The following is an 18397-nucleotide window of genomic DNA, read 5'->3' as shown; positions in this document are numbered from 1 at the left end:
AAAGAAGTTCGCCCTGAGACAGGATAGGAAGATGCCAAAGATCTACAGGGAGTGGGAGGAGCTTGGTGATAGGGAAGACAGAGTAAACCTCTGAATAGAGTGGGGCGAAAGAGGAACCTGCATAGCTATGTTAGCTTCAAGAAACTTGGTGCTGGGTTAAGTTGTCAAATACATTTCCGAAATGGGGCAGGAAGATGTCAAAAGTTCTAAGTCGAGTCATCAGGGATAGCAAAGAATGAAGATATAAAAAATTGGAGTAGAAGAGGAGGGTAGGTGTATGGGGGGAGGCCTTGGAGGGTTTGGTATTGCTGCGTGGAGTTATTAGTAACCGTGGTAGTGTGAAACCATTGAAACTGGGTTTACAAATCTGTATTTTCTTTCTGACACAAAACATTTACCGCACAACCGATACTGGGAAAATGCCTAACTGTTTTTATCGTGTCGGTCAGTTGCACCTAATCAAGGTACCTGCTAAAAGCAAGTTTGTCTCAGAATTCAGGAAATTTCTTGTCTAAACGACAAAAGCTGTAACATAGACAAAAAAAAAAAGAAAAAAGTTTTCTATATCACTACACATCAAATACTAGATATGACCTTTTAGTGTTAGGAAGGAAAATTGACTCTAAAAGATAAAAATATATCATTCAAAAACTTCCATTTTGAATCAGCCTATTGCATTTTTTTGAATTTTTAAATGGACACGTTTTTAAGAGTTCAATTAAAAGTTCCCAGCCCTGGGCTGCAAATGTCGGACTATATATAAGGGGGTCTCACAAAGGTCCGTTCTCACGAGGAAACGCTGCGTGTGAACCAGATTTATAGATTTCTAGATATCAGTGATATAAAAAACAAATGACTGAATCAACAAAAGTTTATTCTTCAAAATCGTTTCCACTATCAGCTTTTTCCATCACCTCATCTGTTGGTTTATGAACATTTTCGTCTTCATCATCGCGATTTTCTTCAAAATCGCTTCCGCTATCACCTTGTTCCATTATATCTTCTATTGGTTTATTTACACCATCATCGCGACTTCCTTCAAAATAGTCTTCAAACTCACCACCTTTTGACCATCGAGCCTCGAGTACGACCCGAAATTCAGCAAGCTTTTGTCCAAGATGTTTCTAAAAAATAAGGACAAAAATAAGAACGACTTCTTAAAATTTTATTTTACTTAATCCTATCCATTTTTCTTCTTTCTTAAATTCTGTTGGTTTTTGTACAAATTTATTATGAAAATACATGCCAGATAGTATGCACTAAAAGGTGAACAGCCATTTCTAAGAAGAATGATGGAATCAATCAGTTTAGATAATCGGACGTAATAAAAACGTTTGGATATTGGATCAACCTGTATCGAAATTAGCAAACCTTTGCTAGTGACATGAAAGAAAAAGCGCAAGAATCACAAGATCGAGACCGATCTGGCCAAAGTGATAAATTACATTTTGTCAGGTTCCACCTTGCTTGTTTTAGGACCAGTTATCAATTAATTTTTTTATAATTTGGAAAACCCCTGAACATTTTGTCGCTTGAACAAGCTAAATAAGCCAAGACTAGGCTAAAAAATCAGAAAAGACTTGCAAGCCTAATTAAAGTACAGCTAAAACAGCTTGTCTCTGTGAAAGGCTCGATCACAAGATCGAGACTGATCCGGTCAAAGTGATAAATTACATTTTGTCAGGTTCCACCTTGTTTGTTTTAGGACCAGTTATCAATTATTTTTTTTTATAATTTGGAAAACCCCTGAACATTTTGTTGCTTGAACAAGCTAAATAAGCCAAGACTAGGCTAAAAAATCAGAAAAGACTTGCAAGCCTAATTAGAGTACAGCTAAAACAGCTTGTCTCTGTGAAAGGCTTTAACCGGACCGAGACAGGTTCGGTCAAAGTGATAAATTACATTTTGCCGGGTGGCATGAAAGAAAAAGCACAAGAGAGTCGCAAAAAAAATTAAGACGTTTATAGGTTTTTTAGTTCTTATTTATCAAGTCTTTTTTAGATGTTGAGGTGTTATTGCTGTATTATTGAAATATAAGAAAAGTCAAATTCCCTGCATAGGCTGCTAAAAAAACCTCCATATATTGCAATGCTCATAAGTTATTACCAAAGATTTTATTTACTAAGATGGAAAAGAAAAGGCAAAATTCTAAAAATAACTAGGGCCATCTCTTTACTAGGCCCAGCTGGGTATCGCAGCAGAGGAAAAAAGAAAATTACAGTGAAAAGATGGAGAAGAGAGCACCCTGGTTTGAAGCCTTCCTCCCAGTCTCAAACTAGAAACAACAGTCCTAATCTAGCTCGAGACCGTTAGACTAAGGAACATATTCTTTTGGTACCCCTCTCCCCCAAAATTCCTGGATACGTACCTGAGTGAAGAAACTGGTAAAAACTATTTAGTACAAAAATTATTTTTTCCATCAAGAATAAACTTCTGCAAATATTTTTAATTTTTTCCTTCAGTTACATATAACATTTTGTAATCTAGGCACATGTCTGACGTCCAGTCATATCAAAGAGGGGGACACCTGGTTGATCCCCCACCCACTTGGGCCTCCCTTAGATCCTCGTTTCTCAATTTGTGAGGTCATAAGCTCCAGCGGGATTGCGATCCTACAGATAAGGGTTTGATGTCGGTCAGAAAAAATGGAGCCTTTAGATAATCCGAACAAATAAACCGGTACAAGAGAATCTGCTATTTACAAACTCGCATTAAACAGCTCATATAGTTATGACATGATTTAGGTCAAACATGCATAGGCTATAGATATTCCTACAAATGCACAATTAAAACTTGAAAAACGAATAATGATTTATCAACCTCAACGCTGTATTAGGATCTACTGATAAAAATTATAATTAAGCCTAAATTATGTTTACTATAAGGAGTTATGAGGTGGTCGACTTTATCTTTGACCATGATACTAAACAGGTAGAGAAATAACGACTTAGACAAATAAGCACAAAATGTAAAAAATAAATTCTCTTTTTACCAGTCAAAAATGATGAATTTACTTCGAAATTTTCGCACGGAAGCTTTTTTTTTATTTGAACATTCAGCTTTATTCAAAATGAGAATATATTATAAGCATTTTCAGACACGGAAAGGTAATCAAGAAAGACAGCCGTTGAAAAATCTCCCTAATTTTTCTCCCAACTATAGTAAATCAATTTGGACAGACTGATTATTTATTTCAGAAAAGCACGTAAATAATTACCGTCTCTATAGCAAGTTCCAGACACTGCGAGGGAGCAGACCAGTTCTACGCCATATCTGAACGGCCCTGGGGAGAGTGTTAAAGGCTTTCATCAAGAAAAGACGAATATTTTGTAGATCGAATACTTTAGACAGGAAAAGAGGCAGAATGGCCCAGGGGCCAATCATGGGTCAAGTCTTGTCGGCCCTAGGGGCAAGTATGAAGGCTTTTCAATAAAGTAAAGACAAAACTAAGCTTCATAAGTTTGTTTTGTATACAGGAACTGATTTTAACTTCGCAGCGGTACGTGGATAGTTACCACAGGGAGTATGTTTTAAACAGGAAGAGGGAACAGAATGGCCAAGTCCTACTTCTCGACAGCCGTGAATGGGAAGTATGAAGAATTTTCAACTGACAGTTATTCCCAGACTTGCCACCCCTAGTGGTTTTTTATATTGCCTAAAGAAAAAAAAATCCCTAAATGAGCACATAAATCACTAGATTATTGAAGAAAATCACTAAATCAAAGAAAAAATCACTAAAATCTACTGATTTTTTTTTTCACCGGGCGGCAACTTGGGTCATACGGCAGCAATGCGTGGATAGGTACCCTACCTAAATTATATTTCAGGCAAGGAGAGGGAGCTGCTCCGCCTCTTGACGGCCCTGAGTGGAAAGTAGTTTCATGAGTAAACAGAAAGTGTTTTATGTGTCAAATACTGATAGTTTTGTCACAGCAGTACATGGTTAAGTGCTCTATCTGAAGAATGTTTCAGACAGGAAGAGGGAGTAGAATACCTCTGCTCCACCTCTTGACGGCCCTGAGTGAAAAGCACGAAGGATTTCTAAGAGTAGAGAAGGAATGTTTTATATACAAAATGCTAACAGTTTATTTCACAGCAGTATGTGGATAAGTACTCCATTTAAATTATGTTTCAGAAAAGGAAAGGGGGTATTCCACCCTTTGACGGTGCTGAGTGGAAAGGATCTTCATGAGTAAAGAGTGAGTACTTCATACATCAAATACTGACAGTTTTGACACAGTAGTACATGTTCAAAGTACGTTTCATATAGGGAGAAGGAACAGAATATCTCAGCTCCACCCCTTGAAGGGTCTGAGTGGAAAACTTGAAGGGTTTCCACGAAGTAGAAAAGGAGTACTTTGCATGCCAAATGTTGACTGTTTATTTCCCAGCCACAGATATGTACCGTGTCTAGGGCATGTTTCAGTGATGGAAAAAGGGACATAACACATGGCTTATTAATGAATTAATCTTAAGTGAGAGGTATTCTTGCCAAAGAATACCACCCATTCTTCCTTAAAACAATGCTGGAAAGCCAGGCTTTTTTGCATTTTGAAAATTAAAGAAGTATAAACTTGTATTTTGAGACAAATATAAGTAAAAGAAAAAAAAAATCAAGGTTTATTTTGGGTGTGTGCTGCGTAGGTTTCACACAACAGGGAAAGAGAAATAACTTGGACTATTTCGAAAACTGGGAACAATCGTCGATTTTTAAAATTTTATTTCCCATCGAAATGCAACAACAAAAACAAAACATGTCACGTGCTTACACTTGTCCGAGTAAGCCCAAGGCATATACCCCCCCCCCCCCTGGGATATGTAAATCATATAAATTATTTAAAACATCTGAGCATTTAATAGTGCAACTGTTAAATTGACAATAATGATATTAACAATAAGGCTAAAAAAAATGAGAAGATTGAGAAAAAAAAAGGGAAAAAGGTGATGAAATAGAACGCTCCAAAAAATTGAAAGGATTAAATATCATAAATTAGTGTTTATTTTTATTTCTTTTAATTCTTTGCTTCAACAAGCCTTAAGAGAGACTCTATCAACATCTTGATTTATGTTCTATCAAGGCAGAAATAAAATCTCCAAATATTTTAGTGATTACCAAATACCAGTCATGAAACGAGAATGGAATATGAAAAAAGGGGGAAGAGGGCATAATACATCAAGAAAGAAAAGAAAGAAGACACCAGATGAAAAAAGCTATAGAAAAATATAAACACATGATACAATTAGGGTAGAAAATATAAAACTTACCAATATTCTAGCTTGTTCACAATTTATGACCTTTCCTTTTTTACAGACGACAAAATCCTTGATTAAATGTATTATCCCTGTAAAAAAAAGAGAGGCTGCATTAGAAAGTATGAAAGCAAGGAATAGAAAGAGAGAAGGTTAAGATACAATAAGCGAGATACTAGAGAAAAAATGAGATGGTATAAGAAAGGAAGATATGCAATAGCACTTGCTATTATTTCCTATGTTACCTATTTTTATTAAAAAAAAAGTCGTATTTTTGTTTTCGGTGTTTTTCTTTGCTGAAAATTTTCTCTAGGGTTATTATTTTGCCCGAAGAAGAAATATATCTTCATATGAGCGACTATTTGGTTCGCTTCTTTTACTCGCCACATTCGCTTCTCCGGCCGGCAAAACGATTTCTTAGACCAAAAACATAAAATAGTTTACAACAACAAGTAAATATTCTTTTAAATTTTGCTAAGGAACACATTATCACATAATAACAGAATGAATAATCATTCATTGAATATTAGATAAAATCATTGTTTTATATGAAGCATCACAAAGAGAGAAAACTTAAATCGTAAACAAGATTAAAAACAAGCAAAACTTGTAGAATTTACAAAAAAGAAATTAAATTAAAAACGCTAATAAAAACACGAAGATGAGATAAAGAAGGGAAGTGGCATAGATAAGAAAGAAGAGAGAAACTATTAGGATGGTTTGCTAATTTCTCCACTATTGTAAGGGACAAGTTTTTTTTTCATATTTTGAAGTAAGGCAGGAGTGGAGGGGGAGGGGCAAAATAAGTGCACGCCGAGAGATAGCATGGGTTGGGCAGAATCTGGATGGGGAGTGTCTTTTGGGGAAAATGTTTCCGTGCAAAGGTTAAGCAGTGTATTTTTTGAAAAACCGAAACACTAAATTCTCCTGCACTGAAGTTTTTCTAACCGACTTTTTTCTGGAGCAGAGTATGGGACTTCACCTTCTACAAAGTGACCAAGACGGTAAACCTCAAATCTGATCGATTAGATTAGTTAAGTGGAATAGGGAAACTTACACAACTATATATATTAAAAAAAACAAAAAAAAACTAGAAGAAATTGGGAATTCTAAACCTTTATAAACAAGACTTTCACATGTAGTTACGCAGGTTTTGATATATGTAGGAGCCAAATTATAAAAAAAAGAAACAGGTATAAATAAGTCAAAAATCAGTTATAAATATAGGTCACCAAACAGCTTAGAAAGTTAAAGCTTTCCTTTGATGGTGTAGTTGTCTTTGGGAACCAACAGATTATTAATGTTTGAATTTTTACGGACATAAAAGCGTTGCCAGATTTAACGAAATAGTTGTGCCTACTTATTTTCACGTATTTATGTGGCAATACTGACGACAATATGGTAATGTCCTAAAACTGAAAGTTTGAAACAACCAAAAGATAAATCTTAGAAAATCACAGCTCTCAGGCATGAATAGACCTAAGATGGATCCAGGGGGGGGGGGGGGAATAATATTTTTATTCTGATGTCCATGGTATTTCAAAATTTATCTGAAGGCCTCTTTTTTGGATGGATACCATTTTCTCCAACTCCTCCTGTGAAATGCTAGAAAACATCTACTGCTCCAATCTAGATTTACATGACCACAACGAAAACTGGGTACTTATGTCTTATAGCCACCCCACGTAAGTTCTTCATCTGAGTGAAGTTAGGTTTATCCTAATGAAATATACCTTAGTATGAACAAAATAAAATACTTTAGTAACAAAATTATGGAAACTACAATAGAGAATTATGGAAATCAACCCCCTAACGCCTTACATTAAATGGTTTCTAACCCAACCTAACCAAAATACAGACTAAAATATTTAATTAAAATATACCTACATTGTAGTGTAGGCCTATATACAGTCTCTCGCACTACGCTGATCATCACCGAGTACATACAGAAAGAAACCAGTTCTGTCAGACCAAGAACCTGAGTGGGGTGGCTATAAGACACAAACCAAAACCTGTAACCCAACTCGTAAATCCTCCTCCGCCTTTCGAAGCACCCACGTTTCAGATCCATACTTGACCTCCGTAGCTTCCAATATTCTAATCTTGGTTCCCGGACTTATCTTCCTTTCTTTCCAATTTTTGTTTCAGCAATGCAAAAAACAACCCTGGACCTTGGCTATTCTACTTTTAATATCTTCACTGCAACCACCGTCTTCTAATAATGCTACCAAAGTAAGTGAAGTTGTCCACCTGATCGTAAATCCAGCAAAGTCTCTGCTCTTTTTTAATTATATCGAACCCTTTACTCATTGAAGAAAGCACAAACCAATCAAAATTGGGCATGACAAATAAAAAGATTGAAGAAATTTTGAAATTTTCTACTTACATTCCAAAATACTGATAGAATATATAGTGCAAAATATCCATTAGTATCTGTTTTTATAATCTATTTATTTTATTTTTTATCCTGTTTTGAGGGGTTGAGTTATCATATCAGGGTAAGATAAAGGCCAAAGAAAACAATTTGGAGATCTTTGGAAGTAGTGACAACTATGGAAGGGTCACCCTACGATGGAAGTGCACAGAGAAACAGACTGGCACTAAGAAGTACTAGCAATTACTTTACGTGGACTTGGTCTGGCAGCAATATCTATAGCACACGATACCAGTGGTCAAACCCCAAGTCAGAACCAGACAAATTTCATGAACAGAACTCCGTATTAACAAAAAACAAGTAAATTATTTTCTTTCACCTTTAATATACTTTGCTAAGATTAATCACCCCCCCCCCGTTCATCCAGCATATGAAAACAGAGAACCGAAAGAAATAAACATATAGAACTTACTATACTATAGGATACTCTACGCCATATGTTCTACCTGTATTTTGGAATATAGGTAGAATGTTCCAGAATCCCTTCTTTTCTTTATTCTTTGTCTTACTTTCCCTTTTAATGCCTAGTTTTTCATGTAGGGTAATTCTCTAGGGATAAAAAACTGGGGGGGGGGGAGATTGTCTGCTGGGGGAAACTTTCCGATGGGAAGGGAATCTGCCGGACACCAAAGCTTTTATTCAATACGAAACACACATACGAGGATGGTTCAAATTTTAACTAGCCTTGTTTCCAATTCTCAGAAAAGGATGTTAAGGTACGTGAAGGAATCAATAATACTTAGTATATATTTTTGTTCACACCCCATAGCCTCCTGTCCTGACCCGCTCATCGCCCACACTTTGACGCCTGTGGATACGCCTGTGTTTAATATAAATAAGTTCCAAATCCGGAAATTCCGAAATATTAAACAAATCTAAAATATATGCTGAAGCAAAATTCTAGCCCTCTTCTAGCAAAATTATGCGGATTCTAGCAAATTCTAGCAGAATTCTGCAGTGTTAAGCTAGTTCTGACACTCAAACGAACAGCAGAACTCAAGAAAACATTGCAGTTGTTAAGGAGCTCATCCAAGGGAAATTGTGGCATAGCCAATGACGAATTAACTTGGTGAAAGATACAGACAGGAATCGCAAACCGATACTGAAAAATATAAACGATTAAGAACCACAAGGCTAAGACTGGCGTTCCTACAAGACAAAGTACATACCCGAAGAGTAGCAATTTGAAAAAACAACAACATTAAAGCCTCATGATCAATCTAAAGCACACTGAGTATTCCAAATGATTTTTTCACTTGATAATTTGACAGTAATGGTGTTTTGAAGCTAAAAAAGCAGATTTATTCAATATGGGCGTATTCTATGTTAGTTTTCTGGCTCTAAATTAACGCTTATTTAAAGCATTTTTTGCGCGAAAATAAGTACGATATATGTATATGTTACGCTAAAAGGTCGAAATCTGGTGAATGTCGACATTCACCGGTTTAAGTCCAAAATAAGGATATTTAATAAATTTGGGACATACACCAAGCGACTATGTGTTTGTTGAGCAGTCAGCTTTGTCAGTCCTGTGCAAGGTTTCATGATGACAGGTTAGGTTATAAATCTCAGAAATGCTCAACATTCACAATAGTGCATGGTGAATTTCAACCAACACTTAGTCACTTAGTGTATGTCCGAAATATTTGTTAAATATCCCTATTTCGGATTTTTACCGGTGGATGTCGACATGAATCAGATTTCGGTCTTTCACCATGACATCATATATAGAAACCAGTCACGAAAAACCCGCCAGACGGGTTAATTCATTACGTTTACGATATTTAAACTGTTTTTTTGGGGGGGTTTAAGAGGGGAAAGTACCTAGGTTAGGTTACGTATTTAATGTATGCTGTGCTTTACCCCCATCCCCCTAATAGGCAAATATATATCCCAAATTTGTTTATAAACTATTATATATTCATCCTTTTTTATTTTATTTCATTAGCATTAACCAAACTTTACTTTTTAGAAGGGCCCATATAATGCGTAAGTACCATATATATATATATATATATATATATATATATATATATATATATATATATATGTATATATATATATATATATATAATATATATATATATATATATATATATATATATATATATATATATATATATATATATATATATATATATATATATATATATATATATATATATATATATATATATAAATGTGTGGGTGTGTGTGTACAGTATATATGTGAAAATACAAATGAAAATTAGGCTTGTTGTTGTTACTTTCGCCCGAATTTCCTACTTCGAATGCCATAAAATATATAACCTCTAAAGAAACAAAAAAGGATAGCAAATTTAGTTTCCACCTCCATTTTCTAGTGCATATTGCTTGTGGGATGGATCTCGAAAAAGTTCACTTCGTCGTTGAAATAATGAAACCATTTGCAATTTCAACGAAGTTGGGATATCTAAACGTTTGAGAATTTATCCAATATAAATCGGAAATGAGGATGAAATGAACGAAAATCCTCTTGGAAATAAAATTTCGTCGGAATTCATTCTTTTCAGTTAAAGATTTCTTGCAATGGAATTCAAATTTAAAAGTTCAAATTTTCTGAGTCGTAATAAGTTGCTTGCTTCAAATTCTCAATCTATGAAAAAACAAGTTTTTTGTATATTTTCGCCCCATTTTGCACTGTATATTGTTTGTGTGATCGGATTTTAAAAAGCTTAGTTTGTTTATGAAATAGCGGCACCATTTGGGATTCCAATGAATTTCCTTTGGCATTCATTGATCCATTTCCGCAAAATTTAAATTTTCGCAGAATTTGGAATATCTAAACATCCGAGTGTTTATCCAATATATACAGTAACTGAAATGAATAAATCCTGCTGGAAACAAAATTTGGTCATGATTCTTTCTTTTCAGTTAAGAATTTATTTCAATGAAATTCGAATATCAAAATGCTAAGAGTCAAAGTGAGTTTTACTAGTTAGAGATAGTACTCTTGATTTTTTTCTTCATTTCTTGAAATATTTTGTATTGTATATTTGCTGTATGATTGAATTTTTAAAAGCTTAGTTTGTTCTTAATATGGAGGCAGCATCTGGGGTCCTGAACCGGTCTTGGCGTTGAATTATTCTTTCAGACAACTTTTTATGATTTTTAGAACACATTCTGAAAATTTATTTGATAATATGGTTGTGATGCAAGACCATCAATTTGAAAAACGAAAATAGAATACGATTGTAGGACTTCCAATAAAACATTATTTCCATTGTTGTTGTTTTTTTTCTCGTTTAATTTGGTATCATTTCTGCACGATGGCTCATTTCAATGCCTGGCTATCGTTTTGGTTTTAAAAGGACATGTCATGATTGCTTTGTAGACAAGTTCGAAGTAAAGCCATCTTGATAGGATTAGGACTATAGACTAGGTTTAGAATTTGTATCATAGCTTGAAATTCACTGTTGTATAAGAGACAAATAACCGCATTTTCAGAGTTCATATTATGTCTTATTTGATATTCATTTCAAGTATTACTAAAGAATATTTCTTTCATTTTAAGATTGTTTATTAATCACTATTGATATTATAGCTTAAAGCACTATTGAATATTATACCAAAATGCTACCTGATAAATCAATCCAATAATCTGTATGCTGTTCAATGACTTTGCGATTATTAAAAAAAATTTAATTTTACGCTTATGTTTTTAAGATAATTTTGATTGTATATGGAAAGTTACTAATGTCACAACTGGTGTAAGACTATGAAAAGCTTTATAGATTAGTTTATTGTTGTCAGGCTTCATACTCACTTTTCACCCCCAAACCAATATTCTTGTTTTTAATACTTGATTTTTGTGTTTTCAGTAAATCGGTAGTTTTCTATAATCCTAGAAACACAGGGAAACATAATTAGTTGGTTTGTTTGTACTAGTTTTATTGATACATATTAGATAGGCTGTGAAGCAATAATTTTTTTCCGTTTTATTTGAAAATATACTTGATAATCTGGTTGTGATGCAAGACCATCAATTCGAATTCAATTAAAAGTAAGGAAAACCATTAAAATTTAAAACGAACAGAAATTATTCTGTATATGAGGGGCAAGTACATATGTATGTGATATGCACTTGCATAAGCTCATTCAAATACTGTGTTCTCTGCCTCTTATGGAGGTGAGGGTCGCATTTTCAGGATGAAGGAATTTCGCAAGTTTCGCGTTGTCTTAAATTATCCGGTCTGTTCCGTTATTAGCTAATAATTAATCCTTCGTTATATTACTGTAAGCCCGCTTAAAATGAGCATTACAAAATGTGTGTGTTGCACGGATTTACAGAGGCGGTTAAGCCATATCCATTAGCCATATTTGAGCTGTAATTTCAATTCCAATGTCCAATTACAAAAGAATAATCTATTTAAAAGCAGACTGAAGGTAATCCAAGTTTAATCATAATAACTGTTATTCCGAGCAGTGGCGTCCAGTGGGAAGGGGGATATTCCACCCTCCATTTTTTTACATCCCTCCCAAAAACTAAAAAATGACTTCTTTTGGTATTTTCATTGAGAAAAAAATTGAAATGGCAAAATTGTTTTCTAAATTTCCATAAATTAACACCGCTGATCAAATTTATCATTTAAATGTATATCTCATATGCTTTTGACAACTCAAAAATTACAGAGCTATTAAGCCTTTGAGCAAAAATTATTTCTCCACAGGCAGCGCCGTTTCAAAACTATTGAACAGAGTGACTTTCAGAAGGAGTACACACAGCTGTTTTAGCCGCAAGTGGCTTGTTGCTACGTATAAGCTGCTAGATTTCTCTGATTTAACGTGTCAACCCCTCCGGCCTCTTTGGCCCCTTTACGTACGATATATTGATGCGAAGCCAAAGTATTCACAGCAAGAAGTTATTTGTTGCCACATTTGTGAATATTCCTCTTAAACTTTTGGCAGATCAAAAATGGCGAAGTTAATAAATTTTGGAACGAAAATTGTCTCTCCATAGATAGCGTCATTTTTAGAGTACCACTTAAAAGTCACTTAAAGTACCACTTAAAACTCAACAAAATGCGGATGATTTCAAATTATAAACAGTTTCAGGTCATAAAACATAACATTACAAACTCGATAAAAAACTTAAATTATAAATTCTCAGTATTCTTTTAATCACTAATAACTACCTCCGAAAATTCCATAGTACGTAAATAAATTTACATATACACATAGAACCAGATTTCATAGCCGCTAGTGATCCCAAAAGGAACATTCTAGTGGGAATATCGAAGGTAATATTGAGCGAAACTTCCAGGTGTGTGTCAGAGAAGAACTTTTACCACTTATAGTTTCCCACTATACATAGACAAACATCGTCAGCTGACCTTTAAGCAATAAATCCTCAACAAGATAAAACACACTAAAATACTTAAACAAAAATATTTGTATGCAATAAATAATTCGAAGCTCTTTGCACATATTCAGAAAGAACTGCAAATATTTGATACGCAGGTAGGCACGCAGATTTTATTTTTTTTTTGGGGGGGGGCCTAAATTTGCCAAAGCAGGTGAGATATATATGCATGTAGGGAGATACGAAAAAATAATAAATTCATTAGATTTGGATGGGTTACTTGTTCTACCCTTCCCTGCATATGTAGCTGCCCTCAGTAACTCAAATCTTGGCGGGATTTCACAAAAACTGAGCTGAAGTTTAGAAGAGGCAAGGCTCCAGTTACAGGGTTGCCAACCTTTAATCCAAGAGTATGTCCCCTGAGCGTCCAAAAATGTGTCCATATTGAAACCTCAAAAACTAGAGGTTATTTCTTTACCAAGTGCATTACTGACCAAAAGACGCTCTTCCAAAGCGGCTAATTAACATCAGATATAATGAAAAAAAAAACTATAAAACTTTCATACAAAATGACTTAGTGTGAAAGCACGACACTCATATAAAAATGTAAATCTCTTTACTTTGGAGAAAATCCTTTACTTACGACGTCTCTGGCAAAACCTGGAGGCTCAAAAATAAAAAAAAAATACCAAGGAAAATCAACTTTTTGCAAAATTTTTGAGCTACTTATAATTAAAGAAATAAATGAGAAATGTTATGCACCACCCTCCCAATTTGGCTTTCAACCTGGTCTTGGTTGTGGCCATGCGCTAAGCGTCGTGGCTTCTGTCCTTATTGACGCTGAAAGCTCAGGCGAGTCGGTCGCGATTGGTATTCATGATGTCAAGCGTGCGTTTGATTCCCTTATCCACGACCAAATTATTCTAGAAATGGGAAAGAGAGGCGTCCAACGAGATGTCATAATGCTATTAAAGGACATGTATGAAAACCTCCAGGCACAAATAAAAGTTGTTTCGCCCGAGAAGAATATAAGGGAAATTTACCCAACCGTCCCAGTACGAAAAGGCAACCGGCAAGGTGCTCCTACTTCTGCCCCGGCTTTTAATAACAGTGTTCTTCCAGCACAGGAAAATTACCAAATAACGTGTGTTCTGGATGGTATTGACCTTTCTCTTCTTTGTTATGCTGACAATATTTTAAATACGAGCCGGAATATTGGTGGTATTGAATGCAATTTTGCTATTTTTCAAAAGCAATATGCTGCGATAGGCCTAGAATTTAACGCAGCAAAATCAGAGGTATTACTGTTTAATTGGCCCGAAAACCAAGTCCCGCCTACCATAGACCTTGGACAGACAAGTATTAAGCCAGCAGATCACATCATTTATCTTGGACTACCGATTGGTAAAACGCTGAGACACACACGACAGCTATTAATTCAACATCTCGAAAAGCGTACTGGTTTTGCATACAGCAGATTGGTTGCAACGAAGTTCAGCTTCAACCGGTTTATCCTTGCTCGGCTGTATACTGCACTAGCATTGCCCCATTTTTTATACCTGAGCCCTTTTTGGCGAACATTTCCATGCACCGCTAAACAGAAACTTCGAGCAATATTTTTTAAATATGCTAAGTACCTTTTAAGACTCCCCCCCTGGACATGTAACACATACCTCATTAATATGTATAAACTGGCAGATCCCACTCTCATAATTGAAAATCAGATTTCCAGTTTTAACAGTAAAATTGGTAACCACCCCTGACATAGTTTACTCAAGCAGTAGTCAAGTGTAGAAATGTTTCTTATTTCTTGTCAGTTTAGTGTTTTTCTCGTTTGTATCCGTTGATGTATTATTTGTCCCTTTTTTTTCTTTTTTACTTTTTCTTTATCTTTATTGTACTCTGTCTTGTGTTTTTGTAACGACGGGTTATAAATAAATAATAATAATAATAATTACTTTCGTGAAAAGTGCTTTTTTTCAAACAAAGATATAGTGCTTATAAAGGTGTTCCAAGCATGTACCTACACCTTAGCTAACGCTTTTTTACATTAGAGACAAATCTCTAATTTCGTGACAAATCTCTAACTTAGACACAAATCTCTAATTTAGAGATATGTCACGTCAACCTAGCGTGCCGAACATGTTCCCCCCTCAACAGGGTCTTCTAGGCTCAAGGCTCTAGGCAGGCGTGCCTTTCCAAAAACTAACCTGACAAGTATGTGTCCAATAAGAGAGTCATTCATACTCCTGCCATTTACCCGTGCCCCAGCCATTTAAACATTTGCCTCTCAATTACTTGGACTATATGTCTTGGCTTTTCTCTGTCTACAATTACCCAGCCCAGTCTTGATGCAACCGATTGCCCAAAATACTTGATAAATTCAATTCACTTCAATACGTCACTTTTTGCCCTTTTATGTCATTGCCTCCCGGTACATGTAAATGTGTCCTTATGACATAAAATGCGTATAGTTGACAACCCTGTCTAGTTACCGAAGTTATATTGATTGGTGCCATCCGTTGATTTTGAATTGAATTTATCAAGTATTTTGGGCAATAGGTTGCATCAAGACTGGGCTGTGTAATTGTAGACAGATAAAAGCCAAGACAGATAGTCCAAGTAATTGAGAGGCAAATGTTTAAATGGCTGGGGCACGGGTAAATGGCAGGAGTATGAATGACTCTCTTATTGGACACATACTTGTCAGGTTAGTTATCAGGTTAGGTATCAACGCAAAAGAAGAGGACCCTAAGGCTTGCCTTGTTTGGTGCCATCTTTTTTTGTAAAATCCTTCATAGCCGCCATGTTTCTACCGTTACAACCTAAATATCTAAGCATAAATCTTTTTAAGTGCAGTAAATCCTACAATACTCTTTGTAAAAATGTAAAAAGAAATACAAATAAAAAGAAAAACAAAGCTTTATCTTGCTACAAAAACAAAATAAATTTGTCATGTAGTATTAAATTTAAAGTATGGCATTACAAGATGCAAAAAGGAATCCGGTGGACGCAGAGTTGACATAAAAAAAAACTTAAAAAAAAAGATTAAAAAACATCAAAAAATTGTTACTGTGCATTTTGTTACATTTTTACGAGTTGAACAAACGGTAAATATCTACCAAATCATATTATTGAGTTAGGAATAAAGTGAATACACCATTCGATGCCTTTTTTATGCTGATTACGAATATAATTAAGCATTTCTATCGGAAATGAATTTCAGCCCCCCCCTACATATGCCAATTCAGGGTTAGGTTAGGTATATATATGGGGGGGGGGGAGGAGGCGGGACTGAAATTCATTTCTGATAGAAATGATTACTATATTCGTAATCAACATTAAAAAAAGGCATCGAATGGTGTATCCACTTTATTCCTAACTCAATAATATGATTTGGTAGATATTTACCGAACAAACATTTAGGGGGGGGGGGGGTCAAAACATTTAACCCCCCTGCATATGGCCTTGGATTTTACATTAATCGAAGATAGCTCAATTATTATGGAGATTTCTGAAAGAAAATGAAACTAATGCCCAAGTCATGCTTTGGTTACGCATATGGATAAAAACAAAATTTTGCACGACTACGGGGCCATTTCAGCTTTCCACTTCCGTAGCCCAAACGTAGCATTAAAGTAAAGAAACATACTGTTTATAAATCCCAACTTTTGACCGATAAATGTCATTATGAGCTGGCTTGGGCGTAGTTCCCGCAACAGTAGGATTCATTCCCGAAAATCCATTTTTAATTCAACCGTCTTTGCGCTTTAGTTGCTGCAAATGTTTTTGTTTTCGGAAAAAAAAAACACTCAAAGCCCCTTTAAAAAGTCTTTTGTTTTACGTGACCCACCAATTGTACCCTTTGGCCATCCATCTAGGGCTGTGAAAATTGCGATGGAGAAGGAGCATGCACAGCTGTGTTGGCCTCAGATGACTTGGTGCTGCTGTGAGTTGTTAGTATTAGTAGTTTGTTGATTCTATTTAGCAGCATAATCCTTTTGAACTATGCTTTTGATGTGTTGATTATAGTTTTTTGAAAATATCAAATTACTTAGAGAGCATTAATAATTATTTATTATAAATCCCTTTACTAATATTAATAAATTTTGTCATGACTAGACAAGGGCGTATCCCGGATTTTTGTTCGGGGGGGGGGGGGCATTTTTTGTCGGGATGGCGGATACAAGACAAAATTTTAAACACATCAAAATTTGTTTTAATGTATTTCTTTACCTTTTTTAGGTCGGACCAAAATTTTGGGGGAGGGGGGTTCAAACCCCATAACCCCTCCCCTGGTTACGGCTTTGTGACTAGAGTAAGTAGCAATTTTTAAGTCGAACAGATATTCCCAAATTATTTTCTGTAACTGGAAAAGACGTTAACCTTCAAGAAGAAGCAAAATATGATGAAACTATTTTAATACCGAAATTTGATATCGCGGTGCCGGCATATATAACTCGTATGTGACAATTTTTGACGAAATATAATTCAGGGGCTCTTTAAGACGGAGAAGAAAAATTCCGTTAGAGTTTGCAAAATATCTAGTCATTTTCCAGAAAAAAGAAATGATTCTTTTTCCAGCCTACGGAAGAAACAGAACCAAAGAGTCATAACTCCGAAAGTAAAATCCTTAGACACCATCCCACAGCACGGTCGTGTACAGCATATTTCATCCAACGATGATATGCAAAATTCTGCATTCTAGGAAAATAATTAAAGAAAATGCAATATGAAATCCAAAATTGCAATTTTCATTCTTAAATGAAATTTTCCATTTTTATTGAATTTCCTGAAATTGTGTATTGATACAAGGGACAAATTAAGAAGCATACTGAAGCACGTCTAGCTGTGATTCAATTCATAGGTGGAGTTACGTGAATTTGTAGCTTTTATTCAGTTTATAGGTACACATCAATAGTTATTAGCATAAGTATATCTGTATAATTTCAGAAAAAGGCAAGAAACGCATCCTGAAAGTGATACGATCTTGATCAAAATTGCACCATCACACCGTGGATACCCAAGAATCCCCCAAAGGAACTTTCCAGCTACAAACTATAAGAAATCCCCAAATTCTTACCTTCAATACATTAACTAGAGGCGACAGTCAGATCTTGATCAAACTTGGTGGGAATTAAGAAATGTCCTATTTCAAGCTTTTGGGGGATCCTGGCCAACCCGAATCCTTTAGGGGGCTGAAGGGGAGCGGTGGGTCCCAAATTTTGTCAGGAAAACATTTAGCAGGAGAAGATGTTGAGTTCCGACCATACTTGGTGGATAGTAAGAATAAATGCCCTAGTTGCACTTTTTGTGTTTCTAGACACAGTGCATCCACTACAATTTGAAGAAGGTCCTGAAATTCATCTTATTAGGACATGTACACAATACAT

General features: G+C 35.3%; 1 protein-coding gene across 1 annotated transcript in view; it reads right to left on the bottom strand.

Moving 5' to 3' along the window:
• Positions 1-800: 800 nt before the first annotated feature.
• Positions 801-18397, bottom strand: part of RpLP0-like (ribosomal protein LP0-like) — a 36967-nt gene continuing 19370 nt past the window's right edge. The window contains exons 5-6 of the mRNA XM_089093900.1: positions 5266-5342; positions 801-1124 (exon numbers count right to left, since the gene is read on the bottom strand). Of these exons, the coding sequence (XP_088950026.1) occupies positions 873-1124; positions 5266-5342 (329 nt within the window). The 3' untranslated portion in view covers positions 801-872. The remainder of the gene's footprint in view (positions 1125-5265; positions 5343-18397) is intronic.

This window comes from Artemia sp. Qi Xiang Cuo, chromosome 9 (genome assembly GCF_049724085.1).
Source record: "Artemia sp. Qi Xiang Cuo chromosome 9, ASM4972408v1, whole genome shotgun sequence".
Classification (NCBI taxonomy): Eukaryota; Metazoa; Arthropoda; class Branchiopoda; order Anostraca; family Artemiidae; genus Artemia; species Artemia sp. Qi Xiang Cuo.
Note: the sequence above shows the minus strand (reverse complement) of the source record. Positions and strands in the feature narration are given on the sequence as shown.